We start from the raw sequence: 18,341 nt of genomic DNA, 5'->3' as shown, positions 1-18,341 counted from the left end.
AATAGCTCCTAGGTTGGATTGACTTTGTCTAAAACATCCTTGAGTGCAAATAATACTGCTGTCCTCTTGACCTGTGACAGCTCAACATGCCAGAGGACTAAATCATGCTGATGTAAAAGCCTGTATCATTACACAACATGTGTGCATAGTCATCACAGTCACATGAATATCAGAGTTAGAACATGATCTTGAAAAAAAAGACAAATTCTCTAACTGTGTGGCTTGTTACTGTTACTTAAGAACAGTTATGTATGTGCAAGATGTTGATGAGACTGTTAATCAAGTTGCAAAAGATTTTTGGAGGTTTTCCCTCCAGTACTGTGCCCTATACTGTCCTCTGTTGATGTCAAAAGTACAACAGCATATCAACAGCTACTACACCTGTGACATAGTATGAGAAGGTTACAGGCCAATAGCTAAGCCTTTGGCCCAGTGCAGCTCACAGCTTATATGCCCTCGACAACCCCAGTCACATTTAGAACATTCCACAACATGATGTCTCAGGCTGTGTATGCATCAGTTTTTTTATTACCTCTGGGTGTTGTAGCGTGTCTCTGTGAGAGTGTTCTGTTTAGTAAGCACCAGCCCGCGTGACTAAGTCACATAGTCTTAAGTACATGCATTGCAGATAATAGTTGAATAAAGCTATAGACATCCTGTTTTTTCACTAAAATACAGATCTAAGTTCACGCCAGTCTCTCTGGTATAGACTTGAAGCCTATTCTTATGCAGAGTATTCTACAGCAGGTGCACAAAGATGCTGATAGAAGATGACTGAGTTAAAGGTTTCAAAAGCAAATCTCATTGAAGAAAGGAAACAATATAAACTATAGAAAAAAAGGTTGGTCTGATCAAGGTTGAGGTTTAAAGCTATAGGAAAGAATGAAAACCTTCAAAGTGCAGTTTACTGGTGTAAGTCGTGTGGGCGGCCTCGCAACCAACTGAAAATGTCAACTACTCTTGCACACATTTTCTGCTGCTGCTTTAATTTTTCATGTTTTCCTAGAACCAAACACTGAGTGAACACAATGTCAATTCTATGCCAGTGTCTTGGAAAGTTTCTTAATGTGAACCATAGCTGCTTTGTGGGTGTATGCTTTAATGTAGGACTGAAACTATGAGTAGTTTTATACCTCATCAGTTAAGATAATACTTCAAATGAGGTCAGACAGCTTTGAAGTAAATGACTAAATCAATTTACTCATTTGAGTGTTGTTTTGATGGCATATGACATGTCTGCTCTATTATGAACATGGGTAAAAACCATAATATTAGTCGTTAAATGATAAAGCTGGCCATTTATATATCTTTCTCATCATCAACAAATCTCATGTGCAGAGCCAAACCAACTATGAAGCTATCCTACTGGTTGTGTGTGTGTGTGTGTGTGTGTGTGTCGTAGAGACTTCCCTATTAATAGGCATGTCAATGTGACACACTGTGGTACTGGGTGAAATGTTCCCTCGCATCCTAAGAGTGTCATTACTGTAGTTTGTTCAGAAACGGCTCCAAAGTGTAACAGCGGTGATAAGATTGTACCTCTCAACAGATAACATCTTAACATGCTTCACTAGCTTGTCGTGCATATCACAACCTCTTGACTTTGTACTAAGTTCTTTTAGAAATGTACAATGTAGTACAAAGTCAAGAGGATGTAGACGGTCTTGTTCGAGTTGGCGTGTGTCGACGACTGGCGCGTGTCGTCTCTGATGGTTGAAACACCTCGTGCAAATAAGGTCATCGGTCCAGATCCAGAGCTGGTGGTATTATGACTAGAAATATATCAAACATGAAATGTGTTTGCTCGACACGCCGAGTGACAGGGCAAAGAGCTGGTGGGAGGAGGGCATGAAAGTGGCACTTAAACCTGAGTAGTCAAAATATTTATAGAATATAACCCATTCATGTGTAACAGCTGTGACGGGGTAATCTCAAGACTTCAATGTTGGCATATATGTCAGTATGCAATGTGGTTCGGTTCGCTGCTGAACCACAGAAATGCAGTTTGCGATGTATTATTAAGTAGCAAATAAAAGTTACATTTTTTTAAAAGGTGAAGAAGGCAGCGGCATTCGATCTGGAAAAAGCTAGTGAATGCCTCCAGTTTAGAATATTTTATTAATGTTATGAGTTCCCTTGCTCAAGAAACAATCCCCACACTCGAGTTTCAGTTTGACTACTCACTTTCTTTTTATTTGCATGCTGACTGTCTCTCAATTTCTCACAGGAGCACAATTTCTCCCCCTCTCTCTATCTTAATACCTTTATTTATTGATTTTTCACATCAACATCAACATTTGTTTAATCCTTTAAATGGCGTTCATAAAACTGTCATTGCTCACTGGTGGACCAACTATGTACTGGTGTCAGTGTTCACACCTTTTTAAAACCATCGAATGAGGATGACTAAACACTGGCGTATAATAACAAATTGTGGCTTTAGTGCTTGACTGATCAACAGTCCCACATGAGTCATGATTCAGACGTCAGCTTTGTCTGACACGACTTGTCGACTCCCTCTTTTCCTGTTGGTCTTTGTTTTTCAGTACTCCTTTTCCCTTTCCCCCCCTTTATCTGTGCCTATTTACACATGCCCTTTGCCTCATTTCCAGTATCCCCCCCCCCACCCCACCCCCGTCTCTATCCCACTATCATTCGGTGCACTTGTTCCATGCTGTGATCACCTCTGACATGACTTATATAATGAGTTTACAGCTCTCCCAGCTCTGAGGGGAATTACTGACATTCCTGAATATTTTCCATCAAGCTTAAGAGTCTATGTTTTTTTTTCCCCTGTACCTTCTGTTATTGGTGTATCTATTTACCATTCCTTGGCTGTCTGCCTCCCCTGGCAGTTTCAAGCGCTCTGTGTAATGTAAGGAACACCTCCCCATCAGCTCTAACACTGCGAGCCAGTCGTTTTGATCTGCAGTTCACACAGTTCCATCCTCAGTCTTTTGAAATCTAGGTCAGCTCTATTATTTATTAATTGCTGTTTCACAACTCCCTTCGTCTTCCCACTGCTGATCACAGCTTAGCTACAATGCAGAATCTCCCTCATGATTCCTGCTGTGGTATGTCTAATAATATCATCTGTGGTGGTTCTGAAGGAGAGCGGCAAGATTAATGTATTAAAACACACACACACGCACACGCAATTTGAAGAATTAAGTCATAATCATTTTGGAGGGATGAGTGGTCACTATATGCAATTTATGAGTCATCATTTCTCAAAAAGCTTATGCATATGTAACTCCTGAAGGCGTCAACAGTGATTTCCTAATACTGGCACATTAATTCAAAAGAACACTGTAAGACACCCCGCCCTCGCTTACCATAATAAGTGTTCATTTGCTTTTGATGGATAGGCAGTTTTTAGTCAAGCGCTGATTATTTGCCACTTGTTTATTAGTCATCTTGCTGCATCATATTTCAAGCTGTCAAAATCATACTTTAACTTTTATAGTTTCTACTGACCTTTGCCATATCCTCAGCTCCTCCCATAGGCAGCTGAGCCCGATGAGACGAGGGCCTCATCAGAGACTCTGGTCCCATGTCTAAACGAGGCCGTTTCATCTCATACTCCACCTCCGATTGGCTGCTAGGGTCTGGTAGGTAGATGTGCTCATAGCGGATATGCTGCTCTTGTCCTCTGGAACACATACACACACAAAAACACACAATTGCAGAAGATTAGAGAAAAGTGTGGAATGCTAGTAAAGGGAGAAGTGAATTATTCAAGGGCTTGTGCTGATACATGACTTTCTCATATACATGAGCTGTTACAGGGTTTGCTGTATTTGCTCTTACACAAGTTTCTCATGTAACAGCTGAAGAAAGCAAATCACAAGGTAGAAATAACAATTGAAGAACAGAATTTCCCTTAAAATATTGCTGGGTTGTGTCAGGTTTATAACCACACTAGCAGAGTGGATGATCCTCTGACTCCACAGTAGATTTCAATGACATTTAAAATAGATATTCATAGATGTCAGAGAATGAACCCTTAAGAGTTGGCTTTTTCCAGCATTGGACACAATTTTCACTTCAGTTCATATTAATATAACTTTAAAACTATTAACAAAGTTCCTGTTATCACCTATGTACGCTTTCATCACACTGCTAAATGCTAAAGAGATGTAAATGCTAAATGTAAGCATGTGAACATATGAATGAATACATCATCATTCAGCTCAACGACAGCTGAGGCAGATGCAGACAAGGTGCAGACTGACTGATGAAAGTTGAGCCAAATCTGATAATGTATGAGGGAGGAGCTATTCCCAAAGCTGGGCTGATAGAAGATAAGGACCATGTGTGAAGCTTGACAGTCTGATTGTTAGAATTTGCCTGAAATACTCGTTCTGATTTCTTACTTCCATAATGAAAGCGAAAGCTAGAGTAACCAAAAAATGGAACATAAAATCAATTAATTCAAATCAGACAAGAAAAAAAAAAAAGTAAATTTAATCCTATGCGTCAAGTGAGACTGATACCCCAGAGTTACAACAATGTAAGATGAGAAGACATCAGTAGAAAAGAGAACTGAACTGATTGTCTGAGTGATAGACAAGGCTTGGTGCTGGTTTTCATTAAAAACAGCTTAATCAAGGCTAACGTTTCACCAAACAAAGACACGTTTTTACCCAACATGACAGTTACAGCCTGAGATCAGACTGACCTAAATATTTACTGCCGTGTTCAAGGTAAACACAAATGCCAGCTGGCCTCATTTGGTTCAATCAGAATCCTCATAAAGTAATCACTGAAGACCGTTTTCATCTGTAGGATGGGGAAAATGCAATCGGTCACTCAGTAGAGGAAAGTGGAAAAAGAAAGGGAAGCGGAGACAATTGGAAATGGTGACTCACTGCAACACTACAATGTAATGGTCTTAAATATAGCAGCATATGGTGGAGCAGCTCTTGTGTGGGATTTTTGTAGGCATTGCTAGGTAGTCAATGGCTCTGCATGTGAAAAAAAAAAAAAGTGCTTTGTTTTGACCTGTGATAGAAACTGTGGCATTCCCTTCACAGACCCTTTACTGTACCCCCCAAAACTAGACCTGATTTTGGAGGGCCTGGAATGCTAACAATTACACTAACAGCCACTGGAGGAGGGGGGGGGGGAGCGCTGTAATGTGATCTGGTCATGATCTGCTGTATGCGTGGTGCTCGTACAAACCGCGCTCTGTATGAGTTCATCACATTCATTACACTCATTAGTACATGGGGAGGGGAAGGAGGGCGGGGGGGGGGGGGGTATCCAGCCAGTAGACAGCGCACCAGTAAAGCAGACTCTTGGTGTGCAGTCAAATGACAGCTTCTGAATGTCAACTGCACTCGCTACTTAGATCTGGGGGAAATTTTATTAGCCCACTTGTAAATGGTTCTCTGTTCTTTCTGAGGGGAGAATGGTTTTCTCAAGTCTGCCCTGGAGGCGGATGCCAGAATGTCAGTGACTTTGCTGCCAGTGTCAAAATGGAAGTGGCTTCTGAAGAGAAGAGGGAAAACACAACCATAATTGCTGGTCCAGGCCCACAATGGCCTAGTGTGTGGTTTTGATATGTGCCAAAGAGCATGGAGCCTCTCTCTGTCCTGTAGAGTGTTGGCAGGGTGCTGGAATGGAGACCATCCCCCCCCGACTACACCAGACATTAATACACGAGAGAGATGCCATGTCACTTATGTAATGTGCAGGGTTACGTCTGCATCTGTAAAAGGTGGTCATGGGGGTTGAGGAAAGAAATTGATTTTTCTCTGTGTGATTGTCTAAATAGTACCTTGATTTTTTTTTTTTTTTTTTTATATAAATTGGGCGTGTTATTAGTGTCTGAAATTAACTTAACTAGATGAAAACACTGGACAAACATGTTTTTACAGGCCAACGTAATCAACTGAAGCATCACACATACATATATTATACTGTATGTGTGATGCTAATAAAATTGAGACAATAAGCTATTATGTTGAATGCAAACTAAATGAAGAGACCAGAGCAAACTTTCCATAAAATAACCCATTAAAAATACATCATCAAAGGCATGTTAGTACAGTCCCATATTTTAAAATCAATGTGGCTCACAATATTGTACAAAGACATTTTTTGTTCTGGTATTCAAAAATATTTCATAACTCTAAAATGAGCAACATCTGCTGATCCAGACATTCATTTCCATCCTGTACGGTTCCAAAAAAAACTCCAAATGCAAGACAGTTTTGTATATCTTAAAGGTGAATCAGGGAAGTTAGCCAACAAAAACAAACATCTACAGGGATTAAAGCTCTCCATTGCTACAATGGATTTCCGTCATTTGGGTGGAAAGCTGGAGAGAGAGAGAGAGAGAGAGAGATGAGTAACTTCCCATTCATTTTCTACCTCGTTTGTGGAAATCAATAGCGTGACACAGGCCGACACAGAATATCCAAACACAGAGCATCGCTTAACTTTAGCAAACAGTTCCAAGCGACAGATCAAACGTCAGAGTTCCACAAAAAGGAATAACAACAGTAAGATATTATTATTATTCAATTGATGAAAATGATGCGTACAAAAAAACAAAAACTAAAAAACACACATGGTGCGCATGTCTACACTGCGTAGGGATAAACATGAGTAATTTCCTCTGAGCCATCATGCCAGATATTTTATTACAAGACTATTTTGGTACAAACATTTACCCACCAGTGTGGCGGATAGCCTTCTGAGATTTTCTTGCCAAACAGAAAATCTACCCACATTTGGCGCTTGGCAGGTATTAATTTCAGACCCTGCATGTGACTACTTCCCCCCCGAAACATATTTTTCTCATTCATTCAGTTGCACACTTCCTCATCTCCATAGAGGGTTGGCACTTACATAATCACATCATCAAGCTTTAGCCCACCCACCCCCCCCTCTCTCTGTCCCTCTTTCTTTCTCCCTGTCCCTCTTGTGAGCGTGCAGAATAATCTGATCCCTGGGGAGGATTTGTCTGGAGGATGAGAGAAAGAGATGTGTGTGTGTGTGTAGGTGGGGGGAGGAGCATGTGCGGAGGAGAGGGAATGAGGGGGCGGAGGGAGTGGGGGGGGGGGGGGCACGCAACACAAACACCAACACACCTCCATTAGATTCTCACTGGCTTGGGCCCCATTAAGACAAGAACAGAGATCATGTGTGCTGATAGCAGCCTGTTATTGTGAAAGCACTACAGTATTTGTGTGGCTGCCAATCTCTTGGTTGCTCCCCAGAGGAGCGGCTCCGCAGCTGTGCGTGGCACAGTGATGGCTTACAGAGACAGAGACAGAGAGAGAGAGAGAGAGAGAGAGAGAGAGAGAGAGAGAGAGAGAGAGAGAGAGAGAGAGAGAGAGAGAGAGAGAGAGAGAGAGAGAGAGAGAGAGAGAGAGAGAGAGAGAGAGAAGCCGCGTTAACTGCACCACAGCTGGGATGAATGAAACCGAGACAGTGCGCAAAAGAGGAGGAACGATGAGTGGGGTCCAAAAAACGTCATGCAACATTTGCTCAAGAGCTCAACTTTTCTGTATGCGCTCCAAACGGCCAACGACAACTGGATTATTTACAACCGCTAAACGCTGGATTTTTGGAACGAAGACTGTTGTCTAAAATCTATTTGTTTGATAAGTTATGGAGGCTTGTAATGTGAACTTCAGGACCCATAAGGGATTGTGGTTTATGTAGAAGGGCGGGAAAAGCTATAAATTCTTAGATGCATTATTATACTCTTGTGTGATTCAGCACTGATGCTCTTAACTCCTTATCATAATTTAAAAGGCTGGGGTTTTTTTTTTTCAAACAATAATTACATATGAACAAAGCAATGTAAGTCAATACCATTGAGGGACGTTGTAATTATTCATTTAACAAAAGGTTCCTAAAATCACAACAATCATAGTGACATGACGTTGTAATTGAGACCAGGGGACTCCTCTTTAGGGCCAATTGTGCAAACATTTAGAAACAATGACATAACTGTGCACTAATCCACATAACAAGATCTAATTAGAATGATGATATGTTGACATGCATTGACTACATTCAAATCGCAGCCATAAAACAAACCTCATTTTGCATCATCATACCAAAAATCTGTTTGCACTCTACATTCTGTTTTGCTAGAGAAGAAGCCCTATTAAAGTGGTTTCTCCGTCTTGTTATGCTTGCTATAAAATGGATTCTCTCCCTTTCTCAAGTAGCCTGGGTGATCTCAGACAGATGGGAAAGAGGCGGAGTGACTGAGATATTGCCTGGAGTAAAGTGGAGGATGAAACAAACACGGCACAGTGGCTCACCAATGATTACACTGTTGTGGTTTTCTGACCTGTAATTACGGTAAATTTGAGGCATTAACTAAATAAGGACATTTTCACCTCGCGCTCGGTCCAAGACGATTCAAGAGCAGATGCGAGACACAAAGGATCATTTATACTTGGCAACAGATAATGCTATTCTTATGAGGAAAGCGCTTGTTTCTAAGGCCATTTTACTGCTTACAATCTGTCAGGATGTGATCAACCCTGGAAGCTTACTATAAATGGATACGTGGTGTGCAGAATTACTGTGACTTATGAAAAGACAAGCACACATCTGAGAGGAGAATAGACTGAAGGATTGCCAAGGCCAGAATTACGCCATTCAGACTCTGAATGAGAACGTAGAGTGAGGGCTTCAGACTGGATTCTAACCCTCTGAAAGGAATGCTGAAGGCCTGATATATTCAACTGAAAGACTCCCCACCCACAGACGCCTGCCAGCAAGACCAGCGGTTTATTTCTCCACAAAGAAACGTGGGCTAACTGCTAGTCCTTGCCTTTTGATATGATGGCTATTTTTTTTTTTATCTACTGAAAAACAACTTCACTATTCTGCTGTAGAAGTTGTGCGAGACATCTGTGGTGCAAAAAAAAAAACAGGCGTTGTGTATATGGAGAATGACTGCCAAAGCTCCAGTGCTTGAATGAAAGGTGTCAGTAAATCGGGAGCTGGCGGGTAAGCAGTCGAACAGTGTGGTGTTTATTTCTGTTGCAACCCATGACCTACTGTTCCCACATTGTGGGCTAGGCTATGCTAACCGTGAAACAGGGCCAGCACATAGCACTGTGAAGACCATAATCCCATCTGATTGATACTTCAAGACACAGACACAACACGCAACGGCCACACACTGCTGTAGAGCCATTCCACCATCTGCTGTCTGCCATTATAACCCCGCTGCATTCGAGGCAAAGCTAATTATTTGTTATGTTTTCAAAAGACAGCCCTCACTCCACACACCCGACATACTGTACATCTGACAAATATCTGACAGCTGATTTCTAGTAAAATCAACCTCTTGAAAAATACATTCTCTCTCTCCCCTGTATGTTTTAACATATGTAAGAAAATCTGCCACAACAATCAGCTGAGAAAAATATATTTTTGTGACTTATCCTCTGTGCATCATGCAAAATTCATCGCATGCACATAAATTATTCAGCGCTCATCAAGACTCATCCTCAAAAAAAAAAAAAAAAGCATGGCTATATAAATAATAAACAACTTTGGTAGGTACAAGACCGCAGTCTCCAGAGAGAAAGTACGATGCATACAATGCCTCGCCTGACTTACTGTTGGTCTATTGAAGATGGCAAAACTCTGCAAGCTCTGTGGCCCCACAGAGCCATTTAACACAATATTACAAAGGAACGGCTTGCGGATGCCAATTACATAAGGATTACACTGGGGGAGGGTTAACAGGCAGAGGCTTTGGTAGAATAATACTGCATAAAAATGCAGCCTGCATGAGGCTTCCACTGAGCATGCTTTGTCCCACAGTCAACACATTAAAAAGGGCAATACAACCATTTTCATGTGAATGGTATATGATTGTTATATACCGACGGTGAGAACCAACATATGAATTTAGTTTGTCTAAAAAAAAAATCCTCAGCAGAAGAATATATTTAATAAGAATCCTGAGAATGTAAAAGTGAAAATTGTTATAGCACCTCTTTTTAGCAAGTCCTTCACATACACTGATACTATATTTGCACTGTAAATAATACTGCACAAATAAACAATTCCAACAGCAACTAGTACAGCAGGGTAAAAACTGCAATGTAATGAAATGCTTTAAAAAAAACATAATCTAAAGACACAGCAATAAGAATTACATGAGAGGCTGGAGCTTCTATTTGAGCATGGTGTGCCTACCTTTCATTCCCAGGCTGGAACTCTGAAAGTAAGGAAGGCCGACGGCGATGAGGCTGGGCCAGGTGCGAGCTGTAGTCCCTGGCATGATGAGAGTGGTAGTCAACCAGTCCCATTTCCTAAAAGACAAAACAACAATACATTTTCAGTATGCAACCAAAAATCACTGCGTGAATCCTTTGTCCTTGAGATAGAAGCAAAGACCCCGGAATACTAAAACATTGCAATACTTTCTGGCGTTTTGTGACTCGTTTCCTCTGTAAAATCCACTCCATCTCTTTCTCTGGCTCTCATTGTTTCTCACACAAGTGGGGTAACCCGTTCAGCTACTGTAAAAATCCGTGCCTCTACAAACGGGGATTGTGGGGACACAGTGTGTCAACCCATATCTCCTCTTGAATGTGATGACAAGAGGGAGTGGTGGGATTAACTACAGGTGCAGCTGCGGGGTTCCTGGGGGTAAGCTTTGGATTCTCCAGCCATACATGAGTCACTGAGTGAACTTCTACAGCTTGAGGCCTCTTCTTTGAAGCACAGACAGCTTTGCCTCTGATACATAGAAGAACATAATCTTGATAATTAGGAGATGTGGGTGGAAATAATGGGAAAGGCCCTAACATGACTCCACAATGACAACATGAACTTTCAACTCAACCATCTAATGAGGAAGCGGTCCTGTGTGCACAACATTGTAACCTAGGAATGTTTCTGTTGGAAAAATACCAACTGGGGGCCCCTGGGGTCAGGCCCTCTCCAGTTGGTCGGAGTAATTCCCCATTTACTAAATATCCACAGAGTAGGCAGAGCTGGTCTACAGCTACAGTAAAACTTCTTAACAGGGTTTTTAGCTAGAAAAGTTGAAGCGCTGGAGGTGGTGCCGAGCCCCCTTACCGTGTGTGCCCGCTGCAGCTGCAGTGGTAGAGTGGCAGGGTTTGGCAGGTGCCGTGTGTCCACAGTCCTCCGGCCCGGCGGCACAGACTGGGGATGAGAGGACATGCTGGCACAGCCGCTTCCTCTACAAGCAGGAAGTGGGTGTGGCTGCAGAGCAGATGCCGTGCATTATCGGCTGTTCCTCTTAGCCAGCAACCTGTGGAGAAGAAAGAGGGGGGGGGGGGGGGGAACATGAGCGTTGGGACATTTGTTGTATTTGAGCAAAAAAAAGTGCTTTGGACACATTCATACCTGCAAGCAAAAATGCATAAAACATTATACAATTTGTGGAACGGTTACTCGGAAACAATTTGATGTTTTCTGACTAGCACCTCCAGAGTAGCTAGAGATGAAAGCGTGTCTCTCTGTCTGCCCCGGATGTCAGAATGTCATCACCTCCCTACCACAGTGCAACCCCCCACCCCCCACCCCCTCCTCCCCTATTGCTCCTAGTAAAGAAGTGAGAGGCCCTGCACCTGCTAGACTGAACCCCTCCTTCGTTGCTCACTGAATGGCCCACTGTCCTCACACTGAGGACTCACAGACAGGCACCGGCCAAGTCAAGCAGTCTAGCCGGTAAACCAAAAATACTCCGGAGTTTAATGGGGCTTTAGAGGCAACATAAATAACTCAACGACAGATAGAGATGTAGTCCTTGAGAGTCGGGGCGGTAGAATTTGACTCCAGATGATGTTTTGCAAACCGGAGTGGCCTCATCTACGAGGAGTGTGTCATATATTGACAAAGAGTGATGATGTAAGTGAAAACAGGGACACGCTAAGCCACGGCACACACCCACACTAACCCTTCTCTGTAAAGCTAAGAGATGTTTATTCTGCACAGGAGTAAAAGAGTGAAAAGCCTAGTACAGTGTAGATTACAACACGCGCTGACAAACACCACTGTACTGTTAACATTGGAGAGAAGGCTGAAGAAAAAAAACATGGTGGACATATGAAAACAGTTTCTAACTCTCAGTGGGAAAAGGATGTGAGGACTTTGAAGGTGTAGTTTAACATAAATGTATGTTGAGACAACCTTCAGCTCCTGCCAGACTGTAACTGTAAAAAGCCCTGTGATGATAGGAGTAGGTGGACTAGCGCTTGTGACGCGTGTCCCTCAAACTCCTGCCAACAGAGAAATTACTAATATGAGTCCAAAAATATCATACATACAAATAACTACAGGGATTATTAATTACATAAATACATAAAAAAGATAATGTGTAATGAAAAAAGGACATAATTCAATTCATGTTTTGGATTTCTTTTCGACATTTCCATAAATAATCTTTTATTTAGAGTATTTCTGCTTGTATTTATTCATTTATGTATTTCTCTATGTCCCCCTTTTATGCATTTGCTATGTTTGTGTCCGTATGTTAAATCGGGTAGGTGGTCCTGACTTCAACTAAAGCAGGAATGGTTTGAATTTAATGTACAGCGCTAACATTACAGCCAGTGTAATACAAGGCCAGTAGATTTGTTATCATGGATTGTTATTACATTTTTTGTTTGCTTTCATTTGCATAGTGATAGGAAGTGCAAATGACTCGTCCATCTACATAGCCTGTGTGTGTGTGTGTAGTTAATAGAAGGTTAGCATACAGTAGCTAGCCTGTGTCATGTACATTTGATAGAAATCGTTTGCTTCTGTCTGGTTGAACCTTGCTGACCAATCCTGCGTTAAAGACCTGACCGATACTGGAATTTTGGGGCCGATGCTGATGCCAATATTAAAGTTTTAAAAAAGATAGATATGGATTAATAATCTTATATATAAATAATACATACAGAAAGTTTTTTGCAGTGACCTCTCAAATGTGGTTATCAAACACTTGTGACAAAGACATGTCATTTTGTCCAAAATAACATGAGTGCACTGAAACAGTGAACTTCAATAATCGTTTTAACTGTAATTAAAAAAACATAGAACCATAAGAAAAACACATACGTCTATGTTGATCGGTTGACTGATATATCAGTTGGGTTCTACCTGTTGCACCTAGATTGGGACCACCCACTCAATTGACATACTGACACATATATACAAAAATACCCCAATTCCCCCAATTCAAGACATTAATTGTGTATTTTTTCATTACCAAAATCTATTTATTTATTCAATTATGCATTTATTTATGCTTATGTCACTTTTTCTTACTCCACTAAGGACGACTCTCTCTCATAGCTCACGTTTCAGCACTGTGTGAGGTACACAGCAGCAGCCACGGTGACGGAAATATGGACCATCAACATGGCACTGATCAAAATCTTGACAAGATAGCTAAGTGCTGTGTGTACACTGCGATTTTGTTAACCGAGTGGGAAAACCACCAGCACTGAATCAACCTCCACATGCTTGAAAATGATATACACTATAATACTGAATATAATGACAAATAGATTATAAGACACAGGGTGTGAAGGTTTTCTTTACTTTAATATGGGAAAAACTGGACATTTTACTTGATACCTGTATCTTGTTGTTTACTGAATGAATTAGAACCACTGAAAGGTTGTTTTCTATATTTATTTTGTTACAACCGATGAAATACTCCAAACCAGACAGACTTAGAGAAATGTCTTCTGTCATCAGTAAAAATGAAGCACTTTCTTAGCATGACAAACCTGCTGCAGGTAATGCCACATGTGGTGCCTACAGTATTGGCATAGGGCTGGGCAATGTATCAATATTATATGAGTATTGTGATATGAGACTAGATATCATCGATTTTTTATATTGTAATATTGTGATATGTCATAGTGTCTTTAAAGGCTGCATTACAGTAAAGTGATGTTATTTTCTGAACTTACCAGACTGTTCTTTACCTATCAATAGTCATCCATACAATATTGTTGCAATATCGATAGAAGTATTTGGTCAAAACTATTGGGATATTTGATTTTGTCTACATCGCCCAGCCTTACATTGGGATATTATAAGTTGTGTTAGAGTGCCTGTGTGCCAGTCTCCATTGTCTGACTCTAGTGTTGACTCTTTTTTGCAGTACAAAGAGGGGTACTATCTACTCTTCCTTGGTGTTCAACTGTCACAAACACAAAGTGTCACTTGATTTCAGTTATGCAAAGAGCTGTATTACCAAAGACTGGACATGTCTCTGGCTTTAAGGAACAGAGTGGCTCTGTAAACATAGGCTCTTAAACACCACAAGATTGGAAAACGCTGCTGAGAGTCTCACACCAACTATAGACTGCCTTTGTGTCCGGCAGTCTAAACTGTGGCTTCAAGTATTTTCAAGAAACTGGTGAATGCTCATCTTTTGGTCAGACAGCCTTGAATAAACAGACCACACAAAAGGGAAGTGTTAAAAGTCCTCGAGTGGACCTCACTGCTGCTGAAATATTAGATGAGGAAAAAACTCATGATATTGACGCGGCATGCAAATATGTTCAACAACGGGCCGGAAAAAAAAAAAAAAAAAAAAAGAGGCCAGCAAGACAAAGAGGGGGTGAGATAAGCCGTTCTCCTCGGAAGCCTCTCTTTGATGACCGTCCAGTCCGCAGAGATTCCCCTGAGAAGGAGGAAAACAAGTCTGAAGGCAGTCACAAGATCCGCAGAGGACAAAAAAACCTGAATCAAGATGAGAGGGCCAACACAATAAGAGAGCTTTGACATAAACTCTGAGGCGAATGGGGCCTTCCAGACGAGAGGCAAAACACATGCACTGGCACTGCTACAGACACCCACAGGCAAGTCGGTGGCTCGCTGCCAACACTGCGAATGAACTCAGTCACCTCACTCTCTCACTCTAGCGTGCTTTCCTTCTCCCCTCTTTTGCTCTCGACTTCTTCACAGAGTGGGCCTCAGCCTTCAGCGGCGCAGGCCAATATTTCATCCTGTTACCCCCCCCCCACCTTCCCCCCCTGCTCCCCCTTCTCACTCCTCCCCACCCTCCCTCTCCATTTTAGGAATGGCTGTGGAAATACTAGCACAGAGCACACAGACTGCTTCTAGCCTGCCAAGGAGAGCAGGAGGCTGACTTCAAACAACAGTTTAATTCTACTGACATAAACAGTTAATCAAATATCTGTCTGGTCCGACTTGGTAGCTTGACAGTTGAGCTCAGAAATAAAAAGTACAAGGCATTCAACAGCTTGTAACATATTTTTTGATAAAAGCCTTGATAGCGTGGCTCGGGACCTTGTTAAGAGCTGAGGCTGTGATCGAGCCATCGCAGAAACAGTTATACTGCGTCGTTAATTATATACCTATAAAAATATTTTGCCTCCATTTTTTACACAAAGAAAAACACATTAAGTTTCTGAGCTGTCAGCGAGGACTTCTGCAATTATTAGTCAGCCAAAGTTTTGCCAAAAGAGATGATGGCTCAATTCAAAAAAGGGCTGTTGTGGAAAAAAAAAAAAAAAGGCGGATGAGTGAAGCGTAATCGGCATAAGGCTTGGTCTGGGAACAACATCAGAAGTCTATAAAGCAGTGCCCTCGAGAGCTTGAAGCTTAGGGGAGGGGGGCTGCTAGGACTCTCAGCCTAGGAATGTGGCACCCTGTCAGGTCTCATAAGGATTTATCTCCCTGGAGCCTCATTACCGAAGGGCCTTGGACAAGGAGGCTCTCGCTCACTTTACCCTCTCTCTCACTCTCAGTCACCCTCAACCTCAACACAGAACGGCTCACGAACACTATACATGCACGCAAACACTGCATTACAGCATGGGTGGCCCTGTTCGCACAAGAAGAGCCAGACTAGGTATTGGGACTCTAATATCTTTTGGATGTGTATCGAGTTTCCCTTTATCTGATGGAAATTTAACATGTTGGTCTCATATCCGAATAAGCGCTCGAGAAACTTTTACATTAAAGCTCGGTCCAACAGTAAAATTTAAATATCAGTTTAATATCGCTTAATGCTGTAATGTATAAAATTAAGATTACAGCAGCACAGTGTAATCATATTGAGAGAGAGGAATTTGCATCTTCTTTATTTCATCACCATCTGTCATCCACAAAGGAAAAAAAACTGTTTATTCAACTATGAAATGTTGCTTTATTTCCCATTAGCTCACATGTTGTATGTAAATCAGAGTCCCAACTTCACTTCCTGTCATTCAACAATTGTGGTTAGGGGAAAAAAAAACAAAAAACAGGCAGCTAATTCACTCTCAAATAATGTTAAAGTGATGAAATTGATATGAAACTGTATCCGTGGATACACTGGAGCCACTGTCCCCCACGCTCACATTGGTCATTAATTAAGGCTTCAAAACTGTTTATGGAGTTCTCAATAACACAGTCATTACCAAGGTTACCACCATTTCCATTTCTCTAAAGAGACTCCATTATATTTTTCCTGACTGCTTTCCATGTGATAAAATTTCACTTTTGTGCCTTAATGGTCCATTCTTTTCTTTTTTAACGTCTCGACAACAGCATGCCAAGAGCTGAACTAATCAAATCACAGTGAAGTGAGTGAGTGAGGAAGTTGCAGCACCCAGCGAAACACCTAGTGAAAAAATGGGAAGGTGACAACATTTCAACAGTAACAGCTGGACAAGAGAAGAAAAAAATACTGTCATAGATAATACCAGACCCTGGTACAACACCCTTTATACTACCAGGAAGATCCTGGTAAACACTGTCATTCTAACTGGGGCTGGTTCCATCACAAATGGCTTACAGGCATCCACCACTGAGCTCTCTACCTTTTACTTGGTTTAAAAAGGTGGTCCACACACACACACACACACACACACACACTACGACACACACAGAGATACGTCAATTTGGTCCAGCCGGCCCCCGATCAAATGTGTATGCCACACAGTAAACTACATCAAGTAGAGATTCCAGTGTCTACTATAACAGAACAAATATGTATTACTTATTTATTACCTGCTTTAAATGTTGCAAAATCAACAGGATGATGCCCATGCAAAAGGTTATGAAGATCAGCCGTCTGTTCATTTTTGCACAGATTACATTAGCACAAATCTTGTACACCTCTTCAGAAGTGTCTCTTGGTGCTGCTCTTTTATGAGGTCAAAGCCCACAGTACTGCCAGATGGGCAAAGTGGTTCCCAGGTTTGTCACCACCATAAGACATAATGATTTACCACCATTACTTAAGAATATTCACTCGCATCCACCGGGCTGACTAGAGTTGTTTTATTTTCTGCAGTTACATCACTATTAGTATTTAAATGTGTTTCTTTTTAATCAGGTGATCTGCTTAATGAGGTATAGAGCATAGGGTATACTATATATATATATATATATATATATATATATATATATATATATATATATATATATATATATATATATATATATATATATATATATATATATATATATATATATATATATATATATATATATATATATGAAAATGAGGAAAGACAGGGTGAGTAAGCGAGGATGAGCTCTCTTCTGTATTAACCACATTAAACTATTTGACCCTATCACTTTGCCAGTGAGACATAATTTAATAGTGTCTGAGGAATGTAAAACATCTTTAAATCCAAACCAATAAAAAGGACTGTCAACCATTATTATAGGAAAGCAAAAGAAGGAGTAACTAACAGGGAGGTAAAATCAAATGTTAGGTGACAGAGAGAGGCCCTGAAGTGCAGCAGGTGATGTAATTATCGCCTGTGTGCCAGCTTGATATATAGTGCAGCTCCTGGCAGGCAGGTGGCTAACACGCTGCTATTACTACCAAACAGTCCAAAAGCATCCAGACACCCTCGGCTTATTTAGCCTTACTTAGCTCGACTTTCAGACAGGAAGTCTGCGGTCACAACACACAGTCAGCAACTGAAGACACTGTGAGAAAAGTGTGAACACCCACAGTCAACTTTGACATGGTTGTTTTTTTGTCTGAGGGAAACGGGTACAATCATCTCCATAAACCACAGCCTGTCACACCTTTTTATTTTGAATCTAACTGAACGACACTTCCCCCTCACAGTAACAACAATATGATTAGCACCAAAGAAACACCTGCAGCCACAAGCCAGCAGTGAATAACAACACAAGTGATTGTGAAACTGAAAATGGATTGTATTTAGATACTAACCATGTTTATATGCAGCATACAGTGTCAATATAGATGATATTTAGGTTTAAAGTCATCTGACTTAACTCATCATTAAAGTCCAAGTGTTGCCAGTAGAGGACAACAAATGTAAAAGTGTCATTAAATGTATCCAATGCCACTTTTGAATTTAGGCCGCTTGGTTTTTGCC

The 18,341-nt window shown here is 41.2% G+C and overlaps 1 protein-coding gene across 1 annotated transcript in view; it reads right to left on the bottom strand.

Moving 5' to 3' along the window:
* Positions 1-18,341, bottom strand: part of ncor2 (nuclear receptor corepressor 2) — a 96,163-nt gene that overhangs the window by 62,121 nt on the left and 15,701 nt on the right. The window contains exons 2-4 of the mRNA XM_053325380.1: positions 11,077-11,272; positions 10,189-10,304; positions 3,478-3,652 (exon numbers count right to left, since the gene is read on the bottom strand). Coding sequence (XP_053181355.1) covers positions 3,478-3,652; positions 10,189-10,304; positions 11,077-11,181 — 396 coding nt within the window. The 5' untranslated portion in view covers positions 11,182-11,272. The remainder of the gene's footprint in view (positions 1-3,477; positions 3,653-10,188; positions 10,305-11,076; positions 11,273-18,341) is intronic.

The sequence above is a fragment of the Scomber japonicus genome, chromosome 9 (genome assembly GCF_027409825.1).
Source record: "Scomber japonicus isolate fScoJap1 chromosome 9, fScoJap1.pri, whole genome shotgun sequence".
NCBI classification, from domain to species: domain Eukaryota; kingdom Metazoa; phylum Chordata; class Actinopteri; order Scombriformes; family Scombridae; genus Scomber; species Scomber japonicus.
This window is presented reverse-complemented; position numbering and strand designations above follow the sequence as displayed.